The following is a 25,687-nucleotide window of genomic DNA, read 5'->3' as shown; positions in this document are numbered from 1 at the left end:
TGCTGGGAGGTCACGCAGCTCACCCCCCAGGCCCCCGTCTTTGGGTGACCTCAGCCACCTCACGAATGTGAACTCAGCACAGTTCGGGAGCTGGCAGCAGCCGGGACAAGGAACGGGACAGATGAGCACGTCACACGTGCCCCGGGTCACCTCGGACCTGCACCCCGAGCTGGCCCGTGTGGGGCTCTGCCCCCCGACAGCGCCCCCACCCCGTGCCTACCCGTTGAGGCTGTCGCGGCAGGCCCCATGGACGCAGGGGTTGCTGCTGCACTCGTTGACCTCGGACAGGCAGGTGGGCCCGTGGTAGCCCTCGGCACAGCGGCACGTGAAGCTGTTGATGCCGTCCTCACAGGTGCCCCCGTGGTGGCACGGGCCGCTCGCGCAGTCGTCAATATTCACGTTGCACATGCTCCCTGTGGGCGGGTGGGGCTCAGACACGCACGCTCCGGGGGCCCCCGAGCTCCCCCGGCAAGAGGAGGCGCCTCAGTGAGCAAGGCCCGGTTCCCCTCTGCTGACCCGGGGATGCCACACAACGCCCTCCCTGGGTCCACAGGGGCTTCGGAGTGAGTGCAGGGTCCCTGGGGATAGGGCCCGCGTCATCCCAACTGCCCCGCCGCGCTGCCCCACCACGCTGCCCCGCCGGGCTGCGGCAGATGCAGGATGTGCGCGCAGGCGTCTGGCTCTGACCAGGGACCAGAGGCCCGAGGGTGCCTGTCCCGGCGCTACTCAGAGCCCCGGGCCTCCCGCACTCGCCACCGTATGACCGCGGCGGGCAGCCCGGGAGCTGGGCCTGGGAGGTGGCCCGCAGCGCCCTGCCCTCGGCGGCCCCCAACCTGGCCCACCTGGGGCCCCGGGCCGCTCACCTGTGTAGCCGGGCTCACACGCGCACTCGTAGCCATCGATCTTGTCCAGGCACGTGCCTGAGTCGCAGGGGCTGCTGGCGCAGTCGTCCAGGTTTGTCTCGCAGTTGGGTCCTGGCGGTGGGCAGAGCAGCGGTCAGCCCCGGTGCCCGCCCCCAGGCCCCCCGCCCCTGCGCCCCCCTGCCCCCCACCCCCGGCCCCCAGCCAGGCACCTGTGGTCCCCTTGAGGCAGGCGCAGAGGTAGGCGTTGTCGCGGTCCTGGCAGGTGCCGCCGTGGCGGCAGGGCTGGCTGTGGCACTCGTTGATGTTGCTCTCGCAGTGGTGGCCCGTGTAGCCCGGCCGGCACAGGCAGGTGAAGGTGGCCACCCCGTCCTTGCACACCCCGTAGTGGCACGGGTCGGGGTCACACTCGTCAATGTCCACCTCACAGTGTGGCCCTGTGTAGCCTGCGGGGCAGGGCCCGGGGCGTCAGGGCGGCTGCTCCCGGAAGGCCGCCGGCTGGGTCTGGCCCTCCTGTGCCTTTCCCCACGGGAGACCCTCCCCTCGCCCCCGTCCCCACCCCCACGGCCCCACCTTCTGTGCACACGCAGGTGTAGGTGCTGGGCCCGTCCAGGCACTTGGCGCCGTTCTCGCAGGGCGTGCTTGCGCACTCGTCCACGTCATACTGACACAGATGTCCGGTGAAGCCTGCGGCCGGGGGAGGGGCTGCTGTCACTGCTGTCAGAGGCAGTGGTGCCGGGGGGCCCCCGCTGAGCCCCAGCTGGACCGGAGCGGGGAGCTCCTGTGATGGGCTCCCCAGAGCCTGCTGCAGCCCAGCCCGGGCTCGGGACGCCTCCCAGTCTCTCTTCTTGTCCCTTTCAGCTCCTGCCCCTCCAAGAGGGCCCTTGCCCAGCTGAGCTCAGCTGCTGTGTCCTCAGCTGCGTCGGGCTGTGAAGGAGGTCCCCAGGGTTTGGGATGGCCGATTTATACCCTGCAGGCCCAGGCTCTAACCTGCTAACGCCTCCTGGGGCCCCGCACCCCTAGGCTTACAGACCCCTCCCGCCCTGAGCCCCTCCTGACGGTCACGTCCACTGCGGGCTATGTCCACTGTCCATGACAGGTCATGCCCACTGCTGGGAGTGCAGGCCAGGCCGACTCCCTCCCAGCTGCGAGCCCTCCAAGAGCCAGGCTGGCCCCTCTTCCCCACCCATGCCCCTCAGAGGTCCAGGGAGTACACTGCTCTCCCAGGGTGCTCTTGTCCCGAGGGAACCCTGGCAGCAAGGAGGATTTCTGGGTCCTGGGCTCCTCTCATGCCCCCAGCAAGGTGGGGGGCCAGCAGCCCCTGTCCAGCCTGGCCTAGTCATTCCTAAGATGAAGTCCTTGTCCCCCAGCCCCGGGGGCAGCTGTGTAGCACCCCCTCAGGGCAGTAGGGAGACGCTCCTACAGGATGGAGCCCAGGAACCGTCCCCACCCCAGCAGAGTGTCGGGGCTCCCGGCCCAGAGAGTGTGGGGCTCGGCGGCAGCCCTGCAGGGGACGGGCCTCACCCGTGGGGCACTCGCACAGAAACTCGTTGATTTTGTCCAGGCAGTGGCCGTTCTGGAGACAGGGGCTGCTGGCACACTCGTCCGTGTTGATCTCACAGTGCACGCCCTCGTAGCCTGGGGTGGGGGACGGTGAGGGGGTTCAGGGGCCGTGAACAGCCTGGGCCCAGAGGATGTGGCGCCCAGCTCCCGCTGCCCGCAGAGCTGACAGCCCAGCACCCCAGGGCCTGCCCCGCCAGCCCAGAGGCCGGCCCATCGTACCAGGCATGCAGATGCACTGGAACTCCCCGATCTGGTCCAGGCAGGTAGCGTCATTCTGACACGGGTTTGAGATGCACTCGTTGACGTCGATCTCGCAGCGGGGGCCAGTGTAGCCCTGCAGACACTGGCACTCAAAGGAGCCCAGCGTGTTGATGCACTTGCCCGCGTGCTCACAAGGGTTGGCACCTGGCAGGGGGGCGGGGGGTGTGCAGTCCCGGTGAGAGTCTGCTTCAGGCACCCTGGCCTCTGGACCGTGCGGGCGACAGGCCCGCCTCCCCCATCAGACTGGCAGTCCTCCAAGCGATGGCTCCCCCATCGGATTGGAAACACTGGTCCAGCAGCCCCCTTGGCTGTGCCCCCCGCCGCATCCCTCGACCTAACGCACCCAGCGAGCACTCGTCCACATCCTGGCTGCAGGCCGGCCCCGTGTACCCCGAGGGGCAGGTGCAGATGGCTTTGCCGTTCACAGGGTTGGTGTCACAGTTGGAGCCCTCATTGCACGGGTTGCTGATGCACGCGTCGTTCAAGTGGCAGAGCAGACCTGGCGGGGCGGCAGCGGTCAGCCAGGCACCCCCACCCCCCCGCCTGGGGATGACTGGCCTCCCACGGCCATGCTACCGAGCGGCCCCGTCAGGCTCACGACACCCGGGTCACGCCGGGAGGTTCGTCGCCAGTAGGCCTGCCCCGGCGTGCCCCAGCCCTCTTCCCTCCAGAAAGGCCCCTCTCGCGCCATCTCTGGGGGCTCCGGGAGCTGCCATCTGCGTGTCCCAGTGACGGTGTGCCTGCCAGGCGGGGCTGGGGGAGCCGCCGAGCCAGTGGTGCCCTCCCCCTGCTGCCCGCCCCCCTGGACGGCCCCGCTCCTCCAGCCTGGCGCTCACCCGTGCGGCCATGGGGACACTCGCAGTAGAAAGAGGCCACGCGGTCGTGGCAGGTGGCGCCGTGGAAGCAGGCAGCACTGGCGCAGTCGTCGATGTTCTCGCTGCAGTCCTCGCCTGTCCAGCCGTTGACGCACACGCAGGTGTAGCCGCCGTGGCTGTTGTGGCACGTCCCGCCGTTCTGGCAGGCGTTCGGCATCAGCTGGCACTCGTCCACGTCCTCGGTGCAGTACTGACCTGCGGGGCCAAGACCGTCGGGCTGGGCGAACGCCGCCAGGGCCCTGGGCCGCGAGGGGTCCACCTCCGCCGCAAAGCCTTCCACCCACCAGCAGCCCAAGCCACTGCCCTGCCGTGGGCACGGGGCTCGGGGGCCACGCTTGTGCGCCTCCCACTGGATTGGAGCCCCAAACGTGGCCCAGACCCAGGGAGCCCGGCTGCAGCATGGGGCCACCCGGGGCCAGGCTGCGGATGGGCCATGCCGGGCAGCTGAGGTCGCGTGGGTGTGGCCACGGGGGCAGGGACCTCAGACGCTGGTGGCAGGCCAGGGCTGCCCCAGGCCACGCCGTCCCTGCGCGCCAGACCGGGCGGCCGCACCTGTCCACTCGGGCGGGCAGCGGCAGTTGTAGGTGTTCACGCCGTCCACGCAGGCCCCTCCGTTCCCGCAGTTGTTCCCGGGACAGTCGTCCACGTTCTCCTCACAGTTCTGGCCGGTGAAGCCTGTGGCGGAAGGAGCCGGGGGTCCGGTCAGGCCCCAGCGTCCTCCTGGCTGGACCCACCGCACCCATGGGCAGGGTGCTGCCCCTCTGTGGCCTGCCCTGGGGTGCCCGCTGCCTTGGGGCCTTTGGGGTCCAGGCCTTGTCCCCTGTTCTCCGTGGGACCAGGCCCCACATTCCAGTGCCCACGGGTGACACGCTCCTCTCTCAGTGATCCCTTGGCCCAGGGCCTGCCGAACAGACAGGGACTGAGGAATGCAGGACTCTGGAGACTCACTTGGAAACAGTCTCGTATAGTAGAGTTCCCTGTGGCTGCCTCCAGGCCAGGCACCATGTGGGGGTCCCCAGGGCGCCCCATGGGGGCGCAGCACATGCCCCATCTTAGGGAACTGCCTGGGGCTGGGGAGGGTTCTGGGCAGGGACCCACACGTGGTCCTCATCCTCCCGGGAACAGAGGTGTGGCTCCCCCAGCTGGGGCCAACCTCTGCCTCACGGCCTCCCCGCCGGTCAGCTATTAACCCGCTCAACCCCCACTCGCTCAATCATCAACCAAGAAAGGCGTGCTGGCAACAGCCCAAGCCTACAGCCGCCCACTAATTAATGCCCCTCCCGGGGTGCCTTTGAACCCCTCTCTTGCCATTGGAGCAGCCGTCTCCTCCCTCGGGGCCCCCCTACCCCACCAGTGCTGTGGGGGCCGAAGCAAGAGGCCAGAAAGAGCCAAGGTGCTAAGTGGGTAGCATTCTGGAGGACGCTCCCTCCAAGTGGGAGCCCAGAGCCCGGGCTGTGGCTCCCACATGTGCTGGAGCGGGCCTTGACCATGGCTTCCCCCAACCCTTGGACAAGCTCCGGGCATGGGGTATCCTCTGGTGGGTCCTCCAGCCCTCACTGTGGCCCCGGGAAGGCAGGCTCCTCGTGAGCCACGTGGCTGGATGGGGGGTCCCAGGCCCGAGCTCACCGGGCCAGCAGAAAGGCAACTGAACCCAGAACCCAGGGGTGGGCCTGGCACGTGGGCTTAGTTCTCAGCCCGCCTGGGCGATCCAAACAGCCAGCGGCACTGGGGCGGTCAGGTAGGAAGGGGAACACCCAGCGCTACCCAGGAAGTGCCCGCGCCTGGCGTCTGCAGCAAAGGCAGCTGATGCGGTGACAAGACCCAGGGCTCCGCGGCCAGCAGGCAGGCAGGACACTTCCCCTTTGCTGGGGCCGGGGCGTATGGCAGCTGGGGCAGCCCTCCCGGTAACCCCAGATCAGCTAGGCCCTGTACACCCAGCAGCCAAACCCCACGACCCCACCTTCTCGGCTCCGGCTCCTCCCCTGCCCCAGGCCCAGGTAAGGGCCGGCCGTGCAGCCCACAGACTGCGAGGTTTGCAAGCTTCCCATCAGTAGTTTTTAGATCAGCAGCAGCAAAACTGACTCAGAAACTATGGTGCAAAGACCAGCCCATGCAGCGGGGCCAGTGGAGTTACCGGGGGCCAGCCGTGGGTGGCCACCCCTCACGGTCCCCCATACCCACAGGAGACAAGCCACCAGCGAGGCAGGACATGTCCCAGCGAAACGGGAGGTAGGCTGTGGTGAGCTTCACCACTGGCACGTGGTTTCCAGGGAATTCAAGAAGAGGGGGCTCGTGCCTAACCCAGGAGTTCCAGAGCAGGGCAAAGAGCCAGGGGCCATGAGTGCAGGGGTGCCTGGGGGGCGGAGGGAACCCCTTCCAGCTTGATTCACCCAGGGCTGCATCTCACCGATGAGCCCGTCCCGGGGGCTGCAGGGATCCTGGGTCCCTACCAAAGGGGGCAGGGGAACAAGTGTTGGGGGGGTCACAGCAGAGCCCCCCAGGGGGCAGAGTGATGGCCAGGGACTGGGGTGACACCCGGACCCCATGCAGTCCGCCTCCTGACTGGTAACCCTTCCAGACCCTTCCCTGCCCCAACACTGGACACCCCATTCCCGCAGCCCTGGGGCCCCCTCGGCCGGCAGGACGGTACCTGGCAGGCAGGCGCACTCGTGGGTGGTGTCCCCCGTGGGGCGGCAGGTGCCCCCATTCTGGCAGGGGGAGGGGCTGCAGGGCACGTAGGGGAGCTCGCAGTGGGGGCCGGTGTGGGTGGCGCGGCAGGCGCAGCGGTAGGAGCCGACCTCGTTGTGGCAGGTGCCCCCGTTGCGGCAGAGCCTGGGGTTCTGGCTGCACTCGTTCACGTCCTGCCGGCAGGTGGGGCCGTGGAAGCCGGGCGGGCAGCCGCAGATGTACGAGGCCTCGAAGGGCAGGCACTGGCCGCCGTTGGCACAGGGGTTGGAGGCGCAGGGGTCGGCCTGCTGGCACGTCTTCCCTGGTGGGCGAGGGGCAGCGAGCGGGTCACACGGGCTTCTGGCTGGCTGCGCCCAGAGCCTCCTCCAGGCCCCGGGGGTGGCTTCCGGGCACCACGGAGGAGCCCACCCCGCACAGACCTAAAGCGGCGTCTCTTTAGTCCCCATGACCCGACAGTAGGACGTGGCCATCTTCCTGTGGATAGGGACTGAGGTGCCCGGGACGCACGGCTGGCGGAGGGGAGGCGACCTCAAGACCTGAGCTGGTCTGTCCCCTCCAGGGCCCGGTGCGGAGTCAGAGCTCCTCACCGAGACCTGGCCCGCCCCCGAGCGCACGACCAGACGGAGAAGCCCCGTCCTCGTGGAGCGGGGGAGGAGCGGGGGCCCCAGAGCAGCCGAAGCCAGACAATTTCAGGGCTGGAAAGGGGCTCGCAGACTCTAGGGTAGGGGTCACCAACCCCAACGGCCTGAAAAGAGCCCTAGAGCCTCTCCCTGCCACGCCGACGGGCTCGGCCTCGGCCCTGCGCGTCCCGGCACGTGGGCAGCCGGGGCAGGGCCAGGACCGGGGGTCCTCAGGGCTGCCACCCGCTCTCACCTGACCAGCCCGGGGGGCAGCGGCACTTGTACTCGGCGAGCGTGAGCAGGTCACAGGTGCCCCCGTTGCGGCAGGGGGTGGACAGGCAGGCGTTGTCTCGGGGCGTCAGGCAGAGGGGCCCGGAGAAGCCCAGGCGGCAGGTGCAGGCATAGTCCACCAGACCACCACGGTCCACGGCGTGGCACGTCCCAGCGTTCTTGCAGGGGGCGCTGACGCAGGGGTTGGGCGCCTGGCACCGCTGGCCCGCGAAGGCCCCGCCGCAGCTGTGGGGGACACGCCAGAGCAGTTACTCATGCCGGCGCCCCGGCCCCCCGCCCCGGCCTGGCCCCGGCTCCCCATCCCGGCGTTGGCAGGGCCCGCAGCTCGTGCGGCCGGGCGCGGGCTGGGGGCTCCTCCGGGGCTGCGGAAGGTTCTGGGACCAGACACGGGAGGTGGTTGCACAAGACCACGGACGTGCCAACCGCCTCCAAACTAGATGCTTTAAAGTGGTTAACTTCACATTCAGCGAATTCCACCTCAATAAAAAGAAACGATCATGTTAATTGGGGCAACGGGCTGGAGAGCAGAACGCACAGTGGGCACAGCCTGGGTTTCAAAACCCGCGCGGGCGTCTGCGTGAGCGGCTGGGCGAGCCAGCAGAGGGGGCCACGCGGCCAGTCCCAGCCGTGCCCCAGGAAGGAGCGCTCCGTGGCGCCCCTGTTTGGGGGCTTGTCCGCTTCTCCCCGCTAGCTCTCCTGCAACCAGCAAGCCTTATTTGGGTAATAAAAGGGTTCACGGCTTTTCTGCTTCAATACGGATGCGGACGCGATCGCGAGCACACGGAGGCCTGAAACACGGGAGACTGCTCCCCGTTTCCTTTCTGAGGTGGAGTTCCCTCTGCTGAGGGCTCTTAGCTGACAGGAACACTGCTGGGACACAGTCCCCACCCCCTGGTCCCCCACGCCCAGCGCCCAGACACGGTTAGGGTTAGGGTTACATCAGCCGCAAGTAAATACACCCATTTCACAGCAACAGAAATCAAGGTGCCCAGAAGTGCATCCTTCCCGAGTTCTCGGTGAGCCCGCCCGGGGCTGGGGCGTGGGGGTTGAAGGCCGCCACGTCGGCCTGCTCGGTGCCCTGCCCCAGAACCCGCTGCTCAGGCTCCATCAGGAGTGGAAAAACTGGGAAGGGGGCATCTCACAGGTTCTTTGCAGGGATGGGGCTCTGCACAGACCACCCCCCATCCCAGAGCCCCCCCTCAGACACCTGTTGGCCCAGTTTCTGGAGCCTGGGCCTCAAATGGGCCATTGAGGTCACCCTGTGGCCTCGCACTCGAGGGGAAGTGCAGTGAGGCCCTGGGACTAGTCAGGCGTCGTTCTTCCCAGGGGCGCAGGCTGTGAGGCGTAACAGGGCCCTGGCCCGCCTCTGGCCCACGGCGGCCTGGGAAGGCCGGTGGGATGCCACACCCACAGCTCCAGGCACCGGGTTGGCAGGCCCTCCGCCCCCTGGCAGAGGCGGGGGTGGGCGGGGAAGCTCAGGCCCCCGGAAACACCCATCTGCCAGAGCCCCGCCAAGAAGGGGCTGCCCCTGGCCCTGGCCCTGGCCCCGAAGCGACAGCCACGGCCGTCCCACGGGGACCCCTCAGCAGGTGGCAGTCTGCCGGTCCTCACTGCCCCCGGCCCGCCCCAGGGGCTAGAGCCAGAGCCACATGGGCGGGGTGGCAGTTTGGGGAGCCGGGGTCTCAGGGTCTCTGCATCTCTCAGCAATGAGCTGTCCCCTGTCTGTCCCCAGGGCCTGGGCTGCATCTGTCTCCCTGCAGGTTTTTATCTGTGGCAGCCACTTGGGGAAGGCGACAAGGACGACACAAAATGGCCACCCTGGCCCACCGTCTGTTGTCAGAAGCCAACAGTCCCAAGCCAGCTGGCCTCAGGAAAACCAGTCGCCCTTTGTGGGGGGCAGGGAGGTAACTCAGGACAGAGCCAGGCTCCCGCCCAGCCCGCTGGGGAAGCAGGCTGTGGGGCTGGCAGCTCTGGCACAGGGACCCCCCACACCACCACACTCCAGGACTCTGGGGAGTCACTGACCGTCTGCTCCTGGCCTGAGCGGTACTGGGAGCCCGGAGAGGAGCAACACGGGACGGGTGTGGGGGGACGGGCAGCACCTCCCCCAACCTATCAATGCCCTCCATTGTCAGGCAGGAGCTGGCCACTGCTCCTGCTGGGAGAAAAGGCTCTTTTTTCTCTCCCAGCCACTGATGGGGCGGGCGGGTGGTGGGTGGTGGGTGGAGGACGCTGGGCCATCAGAGCAGGGTGGGAGCCTACCTTGACCACACCACCCCGTCTCTCGGAGCCCTGCTGGTTTGAGGGGAGGGAAGCCTTCAGGGTCCCTGAGGGGGTGTCCCTGGGTCCCCCTGCCACTAGACGGATTCCTAACTTGTTGGGATGCTGGGCATCCCCAGATGGACAGGCTCATCCCTCAACCCTCCAGCAGTGGGACAGCGCCCCTGTGAACAGCCCCCCTGCTCCGGCTCAGGAGGGGGACTCTGGTGGCAAGATCGTGGGACAACCCACCGGGATGGGTGGCATCCTTGCCGATGAGGCCAGCGGGGGAACGTACGCCAAGACATCAGGCGTCAGTAGCGTGGACAAAGGCTGGCCGGGGAGCAGGTGCGCCTGTGGCCGGGGACGCGGGCGGCAGCTGCTCCCAGCCGGGCGCGGCGGGCCGCCAACCAGGGCGGGCGGGGCAGGGGCCAGGGAGGCTCCTCTGTTGGGGGAAAGCAGCAGCTGAGAAGGCCCATTGTCTTCCCTAGTCCTGCCCAGGCCAGGCAGACACCACCGTGAAGGCATGCTGTCCAGCCTGGCCGGCTCCTGGGCTGGGCCTGGGCGTGGCCGCCATCCACCACCAGCACCCCAGCTCCAGGACGGCCAGGCCCACGAGGGAAGAGGGGGGTCCCTGCAGACCGGACAGTAGAGGCAGATGCTTTGTGGGGCTGTGTGGGGTACGACCTACAACCTGGGCTCAGCCAGGAGCCTGAGCCAAGGGGAAGCCCTGAGCCAGACACAGGGTCTGGGATGGCAGGTGCTTGGGTTAGCTTTGGGCCAGTCCTGGAGGCCACCCTTTCCCCACTGTGCCTGTCCCCGCTCCAGCCCCCGGCCCTGCCGTCTCTCCCTTCTGCCTCTGTGTACACCTCTCTCCCCACCCGGCCACAGCACGGGAGCTGCCTGGGGATGGACACCTGTGGGCTCCTCTGCCCACAGCCCCCAGACTTCCCAGAGGGGGCTGGAGGGACCAGGAGGCCGGTCTGTCCTCCGTGCCTGTCCTGGGGGGCTGCCGTAAGTAAGTGCCTGGTGGGGAGGGGCCCCGGCCTGGCCAAGGGAACAGCACCTGACAGCGGCCAGCCTAGAGCGGGCCCAGGGCGGGGCCTCAAGTGACCCGAATGAAACCTCCTGCGGGTCCGCACATCCTCCCGTCCAGGCAGGGTGGGGAGCCCCCTGCAGACCGGACAGGGACAGCGGCTCCCTCCCAGAGGCCACCCAGCATCTGTCCCCCCCACCTGCCCTTTCTTCCGTCCTCTGCGCTGCCCGCCTGCCTGTCAGGCCGACCCACGCTGGCCGTGGCAGGTGAGGGACAGGTGGGCTGGGGGCTCCGGGGGAAGGCCGCGGAGGGGGCCGAGACGGGCCAGGCTTCCGGCAGACACCCTGGCCCACGGAGGACAGCCGAAAGGCTGCTGGGCCTCCTGTCCCCAGCCCCGGCCGGCTTTGTCCCCACCCCAGTCTCTCCACCCACTCCCTCCCCGCCCAACGCTCCATAGAAATGCGACTCCAGAAAGCATCTGGAGGCAGATGTTGCTGTGACCTTTCACCCGGGACTAATTCTAAATTGTGCTGTTTTCCTTTCTAAGCTAAGCAGCCATCTGCCACCCCCAGGGGACAGAGGACAGCTCCCTCGGCCCCAAACTTGGAGACAGAGAGGGAGGGAGGGGTGAGGAGAGCTGGGCTCGGCTCTGCCCTCAAGGAGTTTGTGGTCCAGAGGGAAGCACGGGGTCTGCACCCTGGCCAGCTGAGGGCCGGGGGCAGCGACGGGGTACCCCTCCCTCCGTCCCTGCGGGAGGAACCCGATACCCCAGGAGAGCTGCTCCCTGGGGTGCGGGGGGAGTGTAGCGGGAGCAGAGAGGCTCTGGGGGCTCGGGCGCGGGAGGGGCTCTCCGTCCCACTCTGCCTGGGCCTCAGTTTCCCGAGTGCAGTGGAGTCGGGGGGAGCTCAACGGACTGCACGTGCTCAGAGGGCCCTCGTGCGTGTCGTCCGGCGACCTCACCGTCCGGCGGAGGGGACGCGCGCTCGCCCGCGCGGGACTTGGCTTCTGCGTGAGTCACCGCGTCGCTGGGAGCACGCGGAGGGACCCAGCTGAGCTCTGCGTGTTCACGGAGAGTTGCGGGGACGCAAGGACACGCCCTCCCAGGGGCGACCCACCCTGCTGGGACCTGGACGAGCTCTGGTGCAGGAGGACTCGGGGGGGAGCACTCCAAAGGGGAGCAAGGCCCGCGCCACCCGTCGCAGGGAAGGAGCACCGCGTCCAGCCCGCCGGGCAGCCTGCAGCCAGGGCTCCTTGCTATGGAGAGGCACCGGGATGTGATCAGCGTCCCTCCTTAACCGAGTCCACCCGGCCCCGCAGAAGCGCCAGCTTCCCACCACCACCGGCAGGGCCCGTGCCCCGTGGCCGCAGGAACGGTTACTGGGGAGCAGAACAAGGAGGTTCACTCCTCACCACCCCGGCCCCCAAGCTACCCAACACCCACATGGCCCCCGCCCGGCCTGCAGCGGACTGCCTGCCTAGAAGCCCCTCCCCACAACACCCCTGCTGCCCCTCCACGAGCCTTCTGCCCAGGAAGCAGTTCGGGGGCCCTTGGGCTCCTGCTGTGTCTGGGTCAACCAAGTCAACATCACTGATGTCCACTGGTGACCAGGGCCGGGGGAGTCTGGCTGCCTGCTGCTCCTCCCAGAGCCCAATCCTATGCTGTTCGGCGAAGGACCAGCACCTTCCAGCCACACCACCAACACCAGACACAAAACTAGGGCCCGCCCACCCCTGGCAGCTGGGCCGGGAGGTTGGAGACCCCTGGCCTGGGGAGAAGAGAATCCGTGTCCCACCTAAATGGGGCCACCTGTGCTTTGCTACAGGGGTAGCCCGAGGGCAGGTCAGGAAGACCTCAGACCCGAGGTTCCCGGAGCTACAGCCACGGGTAGTGGGGTCAGTGAGCTCGAGCCTTTCTCGGGTCAAGGCTTGGCGGGGGGAGGTGGGGAGTCCTAGGACTCGGCCCCTCCCTTGGGCAGGGCCAGTCCAAGTCCCCCCCCCCCCATATCCCAGCAGGGGCCACCTGTCTTACAGGAGGCAACAGCTGAGGGATGATGTGACGACCACAGGCTGGGCAGGGAGCTCGGCGACCTCTGGGGGCCTCCCCCAACGGTGGCCCATCTGGGGACCTGGCGTCCTTTCCCACTGGGAACGGCCAGGACAGCTCAGCTCTGGGGAGAGCACCCCCCCACTGGAGATGTAAGAACTGACCCAGGGCCCAGGCTTTCCGGCCCCAACAGCTGCTGGCGGTCCTGCTGGCTCTTTGTCTTGAATCTTTTCCCCAAGTCGCATCTTGGGAAGGTCTAAAATGTGCCGGGAAAAGGAAATGCAGGAAGAACCCGGCTCCCTTCCCCGACTCGGGGGAAGCCCTTCGTGTGGGGGAGGAGCCTGTTCTCCTGGGAAGTCACCCTTCCCACAGCAGGGAAAACAATGCCCCCAGTGGCTCATTGTCCCCATGTCACTCGGGGCTGCCCCACCCTCGGCGTGGGAAGTGGCCGGTGGTCTGGAGGGAGGGAGAGGCCAGTGCGGGAGCCAGTGCGGGAACGGGGAAGCTTTCCGAGATGGCTCAGCAGCGGGGACAGAGACAACCCAGGCCCACCTATGGGGTGGGGAGGGCTGCTGGTTGGCACAGCCAGCAAGAACAGGGTCCCCCAGGGTCATGAGAGAGCCCCGTGGAGATGAGGCGTGTGAGGAAAGTCTGCTGCCCACCCCCACTCAGAGAATCCTCGCCCCCGCCCCGGTCCGCCAAAAGACAGAGCCCCAAACTAGAGACAAGGGTGGCAGGTGTGACCTCTCCTGGGCTCTCCCGAAGGCCCACTGCCCCCCACAAAGGCAGGGGCCTCTGCTCCCAAGCAGGGCGGAGCCCAGACCCATACCCGCAATCGCTCAGAAGCAATGAAGGAATCGACAGGCACACGAGGCCATAGGGAGGGCTTAATCCAAAACTCGATTAATGAAGTCAGCAACCGCAGACTGAGCTCCCACCAAAGCCAGAAATGACTCTGGCAACTTCCCGCCTCCGCTCCTAGGAGCACTTGCCGTCTCAGGAGGCGTGGGGAGAGGAGAAGCCTGCACAGTGACACCCTTGACCCCCGGCCGGCCAGGGTGGACCCCCAGGGGCACTTGAGCTCCTTTCCGGAGTCTGCAGAGTACGCCAAGAACCCTCTCACGCGGCTTCCAGAATGAAGAAACAGAGCCTGTGCTGAGACCCCACCAGCTTCCCCTCACCGGGCTCCCACGCCGGCCCTGCAGGCACATACTGGGGCCATTTCACAGATGAGGAAACCAGGGCCCAGGCACGTTATGCCCACTGCACCAGCTGGACTTGAACACAGCTCTTAACCAGCAGCCAGTCCCCCAGGGGCCATCAGAGCCAGGCCGCCCCCCAGTCCCGCCCGGAAGCAGCTACGGGTCCAGCAGGAGGGTGTGTGTGTCCCCTACACCCCAGATACCCCGCCCAGGAGGCCTGGGTTTCTCACCTGACCGCCCCAGCCCCAGAGGGACGCAGCAGACAATGCATTCCTACCCCCAGCTCAGCTGAAACACAAAACCCAGGGTGGGGGGTGGGGGTCTGGGAATCAGGAAGCCTCCCAGCCAGCTGGCGGTGGGCTGTCTCTGGGCCCAGCTCCCCTGCAGCCCTCGTCCAGCGGGAGGACCGGTCATCCTCCTCCACGGGGCTAGGGGGCTTTCCTAGCCATAGGCGCTGGCACGAGAGGGCCGGAGCTCACGCCAGCCTGCTCCCTGCTGCACATGGCAGGGCTACCCTGCCTGCGGGGACCCGGCGGGGCCACCTGTGGGCTCCCTCCGGCCGGGCCGCAGCACGGGAATACGGTCTGTGGTGGTCCTAGAGGTCACTCCCGTCCTGCACCACTCACCAGCCCTTCCTCTCTGGCCTCCGCTGCCCACTCATGCCCACTGAGCACCCCCACCCTGAGACCAGGCCCCACGCTCCCCCGCAGGCTTGCGTACCTGGCTGTGTAGCCCTGGCCGTCACCCCAGGCCCGGCACGGCCTCTGAGGTGCCCTGGGACGCAGCAAATGCCAGAAGACAGAGGCCAGGCCCGGGGTCGAGGAGGTGAAGGTGGGGCCTGCACTTTCATCCCCTGGGGACACCTGGCTGTCCGGAGACAGCTGGCACAGGTCTAGGCCCTCGGGAGGGCTTTCCCCTGCACGGAAAGCAGGCGGTTCTCCGGCTGTGCTTGACCCTCTGCCCTAGCATGAGCTCGGCCTAAGTGCCCGGGTGGGGCCTGTCTCAGGAGAACTTTCTGGACGAGGCCTCGGAGCATGAGAGGAGGGCTCTGGTGCAGAGAAGAACTCACCCAACCTGCTGTCAGGGACCGACCATGTTAGAGCCACGTGTGAACCCAGACAGACCGAAAGGGGATACTGACTTGGAATCACCCCAGACGGGCCATAAGGGCTGCACCTGCCAGCCAGGAGCTCTGCGGGACGCCTCACCCGGCTCGAGGCGCCTGGTCCCCGTCCTCCCCAAGGGAAAGGAGCTCAGAGAGGTGAGTGGGTAGCCCAAGGCCACACAGCCCGGGGGTGGGGGGAGGAAGCGCATTCCACGGCCTGTGTTGCTGATAGAAACACCACCCCAGGGGCATCTGGGTGGCTCAGTTGGTTAAAGCCTCTGCCTTCAGCTCAGGTCATGATCCCGGGGTCCTGGGATCAAGCCCCGCATCGGGCTCTCTGCTCAGCAGGGAGTCTGCTTCCTTCTCTCTCTGCCTGGCTCTCTGCCTACTTGTGATCTCTGTCTGTCAAATAAATAAATAAAATCTTTAAAAAAAGAAAAGAAAAGAAAAGAAACACCACCCCAGCTCCGCGGGAGCAGCATGCTAAAACGGGGGAAAGCCCTGCTCAGGGCAACCGGGACTGCCCCTCCTTCCAGAATCTCAAGCCGCCCAGCGGCCTCTGGCCTCAACTTCCCGCTGTATGCCCACCCCCAGCACTAGCCTGGGCTCAGAAGCAGAGCACGGTGCCTGCCGAGCACCAGGGGAACAGGCTGCCACACGCTGAGTCCCGGCGACATGTGGACGCCGGGACACACAGCCTGGACTGCCGGGCTCTTGGGCAGACAGGGCCGAGACCGCCCTCACTCTGACCCCGGGGAGGGGAAGTGGGGAGGGGGCCGCCCCGCCCCATGGGCCGCCCATGGGAGCCGGGACCAGCCAGGCGGACAGGTTGGCCCGGAAGGCCCAGAGGTAGTCACCTCACCCAGGCCCCGGAGGGAGGGGACACAGAGGCTCTGAGGGGCGGGTGGACATGCGGCAGGACCCTCTCCACCGCCTGGGCTGAGCTCAGCGTTGCTCTTACTGAAAAGCTGTCGGGGGAAAAACACACACACTCAAAACTCTGGCTTCTTCCCCAAACCTCTCATTTCCAGTAACTGTGCAGTTTCCGCTCACCAGCAACCGACACAGAGGAAATGGTGGGAGGCAGGTCCCCAGCCCCATGAAGGGCCCTGCTGCGCAGGCCTGGACAGACCTTTCCAGAGGCTGCCAGCTGCCGCTCTCCCCGCCTACCCCCCTCCCGCCGTCCTGCCGCGGCTACCCCCCGCCCCCGCCTGTCTCCCGCAGCCTGGCCGGGCTGGTGGGAGGCCTGTGCTACTTCCTCCTGTCGCGGAAGGGGACACCCCACCAGGGCAGGCGCACTGAGCAGGCGCTGTGACCCAGGCCGGTCAGCAGAGGGTCAACCGCGGGTCTGGCCGGGTCCTCGGTTCTGGCCCCCTGGGCGGATGCCTGTGGCTCAGCTGTGACCCAGGCCAGGCCACGACCGTGGGGTGGTGAAGGCAGAAGGCCAGCAGCCGAGCGACCGCCCGGGCCCGGAAGTGTCCCCAGAGAAGGGAGCAGCCGAGGGCCCGAGGGCCACCGCGGCATCCTCCTATCCTATTGCATGACCCCGTGTGGGTCCAAGAAGTCTTGGGGTGGGGGGTGTCTCAGATGTTCTGGGGCCACCTCTCAAACCCCAGCCTCCCGGGGCCCACTGCTGTGACGGCGGGACGGCCGTGACCATCCGCCCAGCTCCCTGAGGCCTCAGCTCCCCCACGGGGGAGCAGTTTGCCCAGCAAATGAACAGTGTCAACAGCGACAAGGGCGCCGCTTACCCAGCTTAACGGAACCAACTGCAGCCCTCGAGAGCACACGACGGACAGCCGGCCCACTGATGGGTGACCTGGGACAGCTGGGGACAAACCCTCACCCGCTCATTAGCATGTGGCCAGGATGGGTCCCAGCCCCAGACCGGCACCGACACCAGAATGTGGCCACTTCTCTGGTGAGCATCTCAGCGGCCCCCACCCACACGCCCACCCATCTCTGAGCAGCCCAGGGGCGGGGGGTGCCCGGGGAGCGAGCATCCCCAACTCGGCAGGGCGAGCTCTCGGGCTGAAGGGTCCAAAGCCACGGCTGGGCCAGGACCGTGTGGGGCGTCCCAGACCGAGACCCGGCCGGGGGCTGGCCGCTGTGTCCGGGGGACGCTTGGGTTTGGAAGCTGCACGTGTGGGCGTCTGAGGCCCGGCTCCCCAGTGCACATCTCCCCACCAAGGCCCACCGTGAGAGCGGGACCCCAGGCCCTTCTTCCTGGCAGCTGTGCACCCAGGAGAGCTGCCTTCATTTGCTCGGGGGCGGGGCAGGGAGGCGCAGGTGTGACCTCCTGAGAAAGCCCCCGCCCCCCGCCCAGGAGAACTCAAGACCCACAGGACAACAAATGGTGGTGGCGGCAGGAGGGGGTCGGCTGTCCGGCGGGAGACCGAGGGGTCCCAGACCCACTCAAAGAAGCGTCAGGGGGGGTGCCAGGGAGCAGGGGCTTAAGCAAAGTAATTCGCCTGAAAGCGCTAATGGCTTGACCCGCTGTCCCCGCCCCGGACCAGCCCAGCCAGGAGAAAGCTGTGCAACGCCTCTGCCTTTGCCGGGACGCTACCCCCCAGGAGCAGGGGGCGCAGGGTGGGACGTTGCTGCCACTTGGCGAAACACTGCGGGGGAGAGTTTCTGCCCCAGAATTCCACGGGTCTCAGAGAAGCCGAGAAAGCCGCGCCCCCACCGACAGGGGTGAGCCCGGGTGCCAACGTGCCCAAGTCTGCCTGACCGGGAGGGACCCTGACCGGGAGGGACCCTGACCGGGAGGGACCCTGACTGGGAGGGACCCTGACCGGGAGGGACCGTGGTGCTGCCCCGGGGGAGACACGGAGCCTGCCTTAGTCTAAAGGCAGCCTGCAGGGACCCCGTCTGTGTCTGAGAGCGAGGGGCCGGGCCCCAGCCCTCTGTGTCTTCCACAGGGCCACACCCAGTAACTCTGAGCCCATCCTGCGAGTCCAGAAAGGCCAGCGGGCGATGACCGCACACCCCGCTCCCGGGGCCTGCTGTCTGTCCTGCAGCGTGTCCTGCGGCACCACATCTCCTCTCCCACGCGGCAGGGCCTGTGTCTGCCTCGCCTGCCCCAGCACCTACTAAGTACTCAGTAAGACCCTCCTCCCACCGCAGCCCTGCGAGCTCCTCGGGGCGGCCTGATGCTTGGCGGCCAGTGAGAGCAGGGTCCAGAGTGGATGTGGACCTGAGCAGGCCGGGGCCACAGGCAAGTCAGGCCTTCCCGGGTGACTCCCCTGGGGACATGCCAAGCCGCACGCCTAGGGTCACTGGGACTGCAGGCTGGCCACCCAGGCCCGGAGACGAGTGCCAGTTCCTCCAGGAAGCCTTCCAACCCCCACCTCCGCTGTACTTCAGCCCGAGACCACAGGACCTGGGTGTTGACGCCCAGCGCCAGCCCATCCCTGACGTCTCAGGGACATGGGGTCCAAGGCAGGTGGGTGCCACCACCTCCCTGCTGCGCCGGGAGGAGGGTTTTTACTGAGCACTGAGTAGATGTTGGAGGCGGGCAAGGCAGACGCAGGCCCTGCAGTGCGGGAGAGGAGATGCGGTGCCGCAGGGCTGGCCTGTGGACAGACGGCAGGCCCCAAGCCGGATGGCGCTGGTGCCGGCACAGCCTTAGGAACACAGTAGGTGCCCGATGGTGCGCTCCGAGTGGCTAAAGCAGCAAAACTCGTGATGCCTGTGACTGATCCCCCAAATGCCCATCTATGTAGCCCCCCAACCCACCTGTCAGCCCCTCTGTCCTGGGGCGGGGGGGTGGGGCCCGGTTTGAGAAGACACCCCAGGGCCCGGGCCGCTCCTGAAAAGGGTCTTCCTTGGCCTGTCCACCCTCCACCAGAACACCTGTGCTTCACTGCACCCTCCCCAGCGGGCACTGCCCAGCCCGGGGAGGGGGGCGGGCATCTGCTGGGAACACCGGAGCCTACAGCGGGGCCCAGACTCACAGAACCTGCCCTCCCGCCTGGCCCCCCCTCACTGCCAGGCACTCCCGTCCCGACCCGGGCATTTATGGGCCCGTCGCAGGGTCCTGCTGGGATGCCATGGAGGGGCAGAGGGGGAAACTGAGTCCTAGGGGAGGCGATGTGTGTCTGAAGGGGGCCCCGCCATCTTCTAGACTGTGCATGGCAGGACATGGGTGGGGAGCCCACACAGCCCACCAGAGCCAGCCAAGCCCCGGCCGTCCCGGGGAGCCTCAGGACCCACAGAAACGCCAGCCCCACAGTCCGATGCCCCGAAGCCGGCTGCCTGTCACGGCCTGTGGCGACCTGCGGCTACGGCTGCACACGGAGTGCTGAGCCGACCTAGACAGAGCCCCAGCCCCGGCCCGGCCCCTTCCCCTCGCAGCCTCAGTTGTTCCCACCTGTAAACTGGCTTAAAAAAAAAAGATAAGCAGCGCTGGCCAGCACCAGCGGGCAGCGGCCAGCACCTGGAGGGGGTGTGAGCCAGCCGAGAAACGGGTCTGCCGGGGCCTTCGGGGGCCGGTCAAGGCGACCATCTGTGCACGGACGTCTTCCTGCTATGTTGTTGAGGAAAGCAATCTAGACGCTCGACCAGGTCTGCAAGCCACATCCTCCCACTATTTCTAGACAAGACGCGAAACAGGAAAGGTGCCCTCCCTGCTCCGGGACGGTGCACCCCGCGGCCCGGCGTGCCCCGGCTGCTGTGGAAAGCATGGTGAGTGCAGCGGGGGCCGTCGCCGGCTCCTGTGGGGTCCCGTGGGCCCCTCCCCTGCCGCCAGCTGCTGGGGGTCCCAGCCCCGAGCTGCACCCCCCCCCCGCCATCCTGCTGAAGAGCTTCTCCTCCATCAACAGCTGACCCGAACCCACCCTCTTCCTGCAAAGGGCACAGTTTCCTTTCTCTTAAAACAAAATATGTATTTCTTGCTACGGGAAAAACATTAGCCACGGTGCAGGGGCAGGGCCTGGCCCCAGGAGACGCCTTCCTTCAAAAGAAGGCGAGTTCCTTAAGGTCTCCCCACGGAGCAGGTAAGCAGGGGAGGCCGGGCTGGTTCACCCTGGGTGTCTCGCCCGTATGTGTCTAACCCGGTTCCGGGTCCCAGACGCCGCAGACACAGAGGAAGCCCCACGGTGGCCTGGAGAGTCAGGCTGTCCCTCCCCCAGCCTTGCCCAAGACTCCCAGGTGACTCAGTGGAAACCGCCAGACCAGGTGACGGGAGCTGACGGAACAGTCCCTCTGAAGCCAGGCCCCGTCACTTCCCCCGCCCAAGCCTCCCGACCTCCTCTGGTAAAGGGAAGTTGTCCCTTGGGCCCTGCTTCCTCGGAGAGCAGCCACGGAGAGCTGGGGACGGCGCGGGTGCGACAGGGCGGCGGGTAGGGACACAGGCTTAGAGAGAGAGAGGGGCGGGTGGGCCAGGTGCCACTTTGTGCTCTGCCATCTGGGCAGGGCGCCCCACCCCCCACCCCCGCCCCGTACCCGACCCACATGGTGTCACAGGCCGGAGCCATGTCAGCCCCGGGTCAGGCTGCCCCGCCCACTGCGCTCACCTCCGCCGACACGTCACACCCACGTGGTGCTGCCGGGAAAGTCACAGCAGCACCCCCACGGGGGCCCGGGCTGGGGCGGACCTGCGCCCGCCAGCCGGCACCTCGGGCAGCACCAGGCAGGTGCTCAGAAGCATCTTGGGGGAGAGCACAGGGGACTGGGGATGCGAGCCAGCGGTGGCAATAAAACCACCAGCTCCGGGGAGCCCCTCCCCGGGCAGCGTCTTCTGTCGCCTCCGAATGGACTGGTGGGCCGACCAGACACTCAAGAACGAGGATCCTGAAACCCGCCCGGTCAGCTCGAAGGGAGAAGCGGGGGGACCGGACACTCGGCCGGCGGCTCTTACACAATCTTCACACCACGGAAAGATCAGTCGTGGGTCGGAGCTCAGGTGACCCGGCGACCTGGGGTCACAGAGCTGGTGGGTGGCGGAGCCAGCCTCAAACACGGGATGGTCCCGGGGCTAAGCCCCCAGCTGCCAGCCCGCTGGACTTCCCTCCCAGGTGCTCTAAGCGCGATGGCTCAGCCTGTTTCTGCGATCACCGGGGCGGCGACCCGGGGAGCAGACTTTCTCACGGGCGGGGGCAGCCCCCCACCGTAAGGCTTTCAGATGGAGGATGCACACTCACCCCAGTGGACAACAATCCCCTTGGGCCTTCTCCCTCCTCCAAACAAAAGAAAAGAGTGGGAGCCCTCGTGAGTGTCCCCTGACCCCGGCACTGACTGCCCTGGGCCTGGTGCTCGGCCCACAGGAACAGGCCCCACAGCCTGTCCCTGGCAGCCACTGGCCCACCAGTCCTGGTGGCGGTCCTGGGAAGGCTTTCACACCAACAAAAACCTCTTTCCCAACCCTGAGCCCTACAGCCACCTGACTAGTGGGGTTCCGGGGAAGATTTCTTCTTTTTCGGGTGGAAACATATGACTCACCAGGTACTAACATGTCCGGCCTGGGACACTACCGTCTCCACAGGGGAGCCAGCAAACCGACCCAAAGAGGTCAAGGACTTTCTGAGAGAGAGTCCAGGACGAATGCTACAGAGTCGGAATTCCTACCTAGGCTGGCACCAGGGGCCTCCGCCCTCACACCTTGGGGGAAAGAAAGGGCCTTCCCCGCTCCGCTTCCCACCCTAGCAGACTTCCCGGGGCCTCAAGGGGAACAGAAGGTCGCAGCAGAAGGCCCTGGCCCCAGGCGCAGAGGGAGCCAGGGCCCAGCACAGGAGTGGCCATGACGTCCCCAAGCAGCATCCCGAGTCCAGACCTGGGCCTCTCCACAGCTGGGCCTGGCTGGCACCCCATCCCTACTCCCCAGTCTCCAATTCGGTGCGACCCAGAGGTAGGGCCTCTGAGGACAGGGCTTCCGTTCCGTCTTCCAAGTGGATCTGTGGGGTGTGCACAATGGGGTCTCTGTGGGCCGAGCTCGGCTGAGCGCCAGGCCAGACCGAGGCAGGCTTCCCGCCAAGGAGGAGGGGGCCTCAGGCCCCAGGGAGGAGACAAGCCTGCCACCCCAGCCCCCAGTGGCCGGGCTCCGGCTGGCAGGGTGCTAGGACGGAGGGAAGGGAGGGCACACTGCACTATCACTCTGTGCCCTGGAAGGGTCTCACCCCAACGGAAAGGAGGGGGCCACATCCCAAGGCAGCCCCCTTGTGGCCTTGGCTCCAGCCCAGGGAGACCCCAGTGGCTCCTGGGCCGGGATGTCCCTGCTACTTGGTGGCACTGATGAAAGCTGGCTCCCACCTTCCCCAGCGCAGCGCCTCTCCTGCCTTCCCAGAGCCTCTGCAGAAGTGCAGGGACCCCCCCACACCCCATGGGTGAGAGCAGGGCCGGCGGGAAGGGAGTCGGGAGTCATGCATTCTGGGAAGCCACGCATAATTAATCACTCGGCATTAATCCGCCTCCCGACAATAGCCCCCGCGCTTCCCCTGAATCCCAGCTGTCGGTCTCTGAATGAAAGGAAACAAGATTTAGGGCATCAAGCGTTGGTGAGGCTTCTGCAGGAAAAGAAAAAGGACCCAAAAAACCAAAAAAAAAAAAAAAAGTAGTGTGCATTCATTAGCGTCTGACAAAGACACAATCCTCTTTGTCTATTAAACTGCTCACAGACCTGCTTAATTGGCTTCAGTTCGGGGAGGGTGGGGGCAGGGGAAGGAGGGGCTGCTTGCCCACGGGCCAAGGGTTGTCAAGGGAAGGGGCCCTTAGCAGTGGGAATGCAGCTCGCCCGAGGAGGACCCGGACTGGCTGGGGAGCCCCTGCTTCCTCTGTGCCCCTGCCCCCCACCCCAGGGGAGGAGGGGCCCTTCCTCCAGCCACCAACCGCCTCCTTGGACTCCCACCTCACCAAGTCAAGCCACAGGCCACCAGCGCAACAGAAACACTCCTCTGCGGCCGGTGCGCACGGGCAGGCGGGTGCGGGACTAAACCAGGAGTCCCCTTCCCAATCGGGGCGAGCCGCGGGTACACACCCCACAACACACATTCCTGCCCCAGCTTCGGGGACCAAGGCCTGGCAGCCGATGGGTGGGGTGATGGGCCGGACGGTGCGGGGGGAAGGGGAGGGAGGTTGGAGCTACAGATGCCAAGACAGAACCCGAGCCCGGCAGGCACGCGCACCCCCACCAGCCTGGGGGATGAGCTCCCCAACCTCCCCTGAGGTCAGAGAGGGGGAGCCGGGAAGGCCCAGAGGGGCGGGTCTGGCTTTGAACCAGCCCATTTCTGGCTCAGAGGCCCTGCCCAGAGGAGGCACCCACCAGGGACCCGGCCTCTCTGAAGGCCCACAGCCTCCCGGCGGGTCACTTGTTTCTCAGGGACTTGAGAGAAATGGGGTACCGGGAATTCCCACCTAGCACACCCCAGGAGTCCAAGGTGGCCCACAAAGGCGTGCTCGAACCTCCAGCAGCCGGACCAGCTCCACACACACAGTGTAATTGCTGGTGATTAAGTAATTGCCAGACTTTGTCCAATAAAAGTAGCACGTGACCGCGCCCAGCCTTCTGGGCCATCTCCACAAGACAATGGCCTAGTGTTCTGTCCCTGCTGGCCCCTGATGCACAAGGCAGGGGCTCTGCTCCCAACAAAAGCAACAGGTCCCCACAGGGGCGCAGGGGTGCGTACTCACACACAGGCCTCGGTGCCGTTGGGGAACACTTCACACTTCCCGCCATTCAGGCAGCTCTCACTGGGCTGGGAACATCGCAGACCTGGGGAGGGGCAAGACAACAGGTCAGCCTGGGCGGCTGGAGGGCCCTGAGCCCAGGGAAGGACACCCCCCCCCAAGCGGCATAGCCACCCCTCTACCTACAAGGTCATGGGCTTGCTGGGGGCAGGGGACCTCGGAAACTCCCAAATGTGAACCCTAAGGGGCTTCAACACTCTGCCCAGAGTTCCGTGGTCAGAAATGGGGAGGAGGGGTAACAGGCTGGCTGGGTGGCAGGTGGGCAGGTCATGCTCAAAGTGGACAGGGTGGCCTGAGATGCCATCTGGACAACAGTGAAGAAATCTAACATGACCCTGGGCCACTCTCCCAAGCACCCCCGACCCCTCTTCAATGGGGCTTCAGCGGGGAGCCCAGGGGGGCTGGGCCCCTATCCAGCCACCAGGACTGTCTTGCTGTTCAAACATGTTCTATGAGGGGGCGGTGCTGAGGGGTGGGGTGGCCACACTGCCCACCCCCCCAGCTCGTGGGAAAAGGCGACAGCTGCGAGGCTTGACGACCCGCCCGCCTAGGAATCAGAGCAGCCCATTGTCACCAGGGCCGCCTCCTGGGGCACCGGGCTACACCTCGGCCCCGCCTCTAGGACACCCAATACCTGCCCCTGGGGGGCGGGCATCTTCAGCTTCATCCAGGGGAGGGGAACGAAGACACCCGTTTGGAAGGAATTCGACCCCCTTCCCCAGAAGGGATCAAGCCGGTTGCTGCCTCCCCATCTCACCAGCGCTGTGTAAATTAAGCCCCTCGGGGGGTGGGGACGGGTGTGACTTGGGATCCCACCTTCTGGAGGGGGCGCTAAGTCTCCCCTCCAACTTTTAGGGGCCAGAGAGGAATTAATCTCCACTGGATCCTTCGACGTGAAGTGGAGAGGGTCGCGCGCGCCTCCTCCACGTCCCCCTTCACCCTCGCAGGGTCTCCAAACTCCAACCCGCAAAGTGAAAGTCCCGCCAGTCCCGGCTGGGGGTTCCGCACCCCCGCGCCACCCCGGCCCCTGCCCCGGCCAGACCGCCGGGGGGCCTGGCTGGGGGCAGCGATCGCGCGTGGGAAAGAGACCCCCGGGTCCGCGCCCCTCGCCCGGCCCTTCGCCAACTGTCCTGAATGGGGAGGAGGCCGGTCCGCCTGGCGCCCCGCAGCCCACCACGCCCGGCAGCCTGGCCGCGCCGCACAGCTCCGTAAAGGCAGCGCGACGGCCCGGACCCCACGCTCAGCGCCCCAGCATCCGCCCGCGGCGCGGGCCAGCGGCGAGGGAAAAGATACTGGCCCCCAAAGCAACAGGAAACCAAAACCGACTCGATTCAAATCGAAAAGCAGTAGGCAGCTCGCCCGCCTGCCCCGGCGGCAAGCCCCACGCGTGGCTGACGGGGCGAGCCCAGGGCTGGGCCTCCCGGGGCCCCGGGGTCCCCAGCGCCCCACGCCCGGCTTCAAGCCCGGCTCCAGGCGCGGGCGGCGCGGGCCCACCCCGGTCGCGCAGGCGGCGCGGGGGAGGCTCGGTCCTTCTCCCCGCGCCCCGGGTCGCCGGGTCCCCCCTCCCCGCGCTGGCCGCCCGCTCCCAGCCGCCCGGGGCGCGCGCGCAAGGCGCAGCCAAAGTTTCCGGAGGGCGCGGAAAAGTTGCGGGCTCGCGGGCGGGCGCCTACCTCGTGCGGCGAGCGCGGGCAGCAGCGCCAGGCAGAGCAGGGGCGCCGGGAGCGGCGGCATGCCTGCCCGCCCGCTGCCCGCTGCGCCGAGGGCGGCCTCCTGCGCCGGGACGGCGGGCTCGGGCGCACGGGCGCGCGCCGGACGGCCCCACGAGCGGCGGCGGCCCGCGGCTGCTCCCTGCTTCTCGGCGGGCGGGCGGCGCTGGGACCCCCGCGGCCTCCGGGCCCGGCTCGTGCCCCCGCTCGTTCCCCGGCTCGTTCCTCCGCTGCGCTCGCGCCCGCGCCCGCGCCCCGCGCCCCTGCGCTCCCTCCCGCGGCCGAGGCACTAGTGAGGCGCGGGCCGCCGTGCGCCCCGCCCCCGCCCGCCGGCCCCGCCCCCCGGGCCCGCCCCGCCGATCCCTCCGCACCCCTCGCCCTCGCTGGCCTCGCCCCTGCGCGCGCGCCGTCCGCCCGCGTCGGCTCGGGCTGGGCGCGCGTCCGGAGCCCCGGAACCCCGGTCCCCCGGTGCTGGAGGCCGTGGCGGGGCGAAGG

The 25,687-nt window shown here is 67.3% G+C and overlaps 1 protein-coding gene across 1 annotated transcript in view; it reads right to left on the bottom strand.

The window, feature by feature from the left end:
* NOTCH1 (notch receptor 1) overlaps positions 1-25,268 on the bottom strand; it is a 42,748-nt gene extending 17,480 nt beyond the window's left edge. Inside the window, exons 1-13 of the mRNA XM_080820754.1 lie at positions 25,157-25,268; positions 23,430-23,511; positions 7,121-7,383; positions 6,210-6,548; positions 4,112-4,234; positions 3,521-3,754; positions 3,028-3,183; positions 2,643-2,828; positions 2,385-2,498; positions 1,434-1,547; positions 1,073-1,306; positions 864-974; positions 221-413 (exon numbers count right to left, since the gene is read on the bottom strand). Coding sequence (XP_080676880.1) covers positions 221-413; positions 864-974; positions 1,073-1,306; positions 1,434-1,547; positions 2,385-2,498; positions 2,643-2,828; positions 3,028-3,183; positions 3,521-3,754; positions 4,112-4,234; positions 6,210-6,548; positions 7,121-7,383; positions 23,430-23,511; positions 25,157-25,217 — 2,210 coding nt within the window. The 5' untranslated portion in view covers positions 25,218-25,268. The remainder of the gene's footprint in view (positions 1-220; positions 414-863; positions 975-1,072; positions 1,307-1,433; positions 1,548-2,384; positions 2,499-2,642; positions 2,829-3,027; positions 3,184-3,520; positions 3,755-4,111; positions 4,235-6,209; positions 6,549-7,120; positions 7,384-23,429; positions 23,512-25,156) is intronic.
* Between the last annotated feature and the right edge of the window lie 419 nt (positions 25,269-25,687).

This window comes from Martes martes (assembly GCF_963455335.1).
Source record: "Martes martes genome assembly, chromosome: 12".
Taxonomy (NCBI): domain Eukaryota; kingdom Metazoa; phylum Chordata; class Mammalia; order Carnivora; family Mustelidae; genus Martes; species Martes martes.
This window is presented reverse-complemented; position numbering and strand designations above follow the sequence as displayed.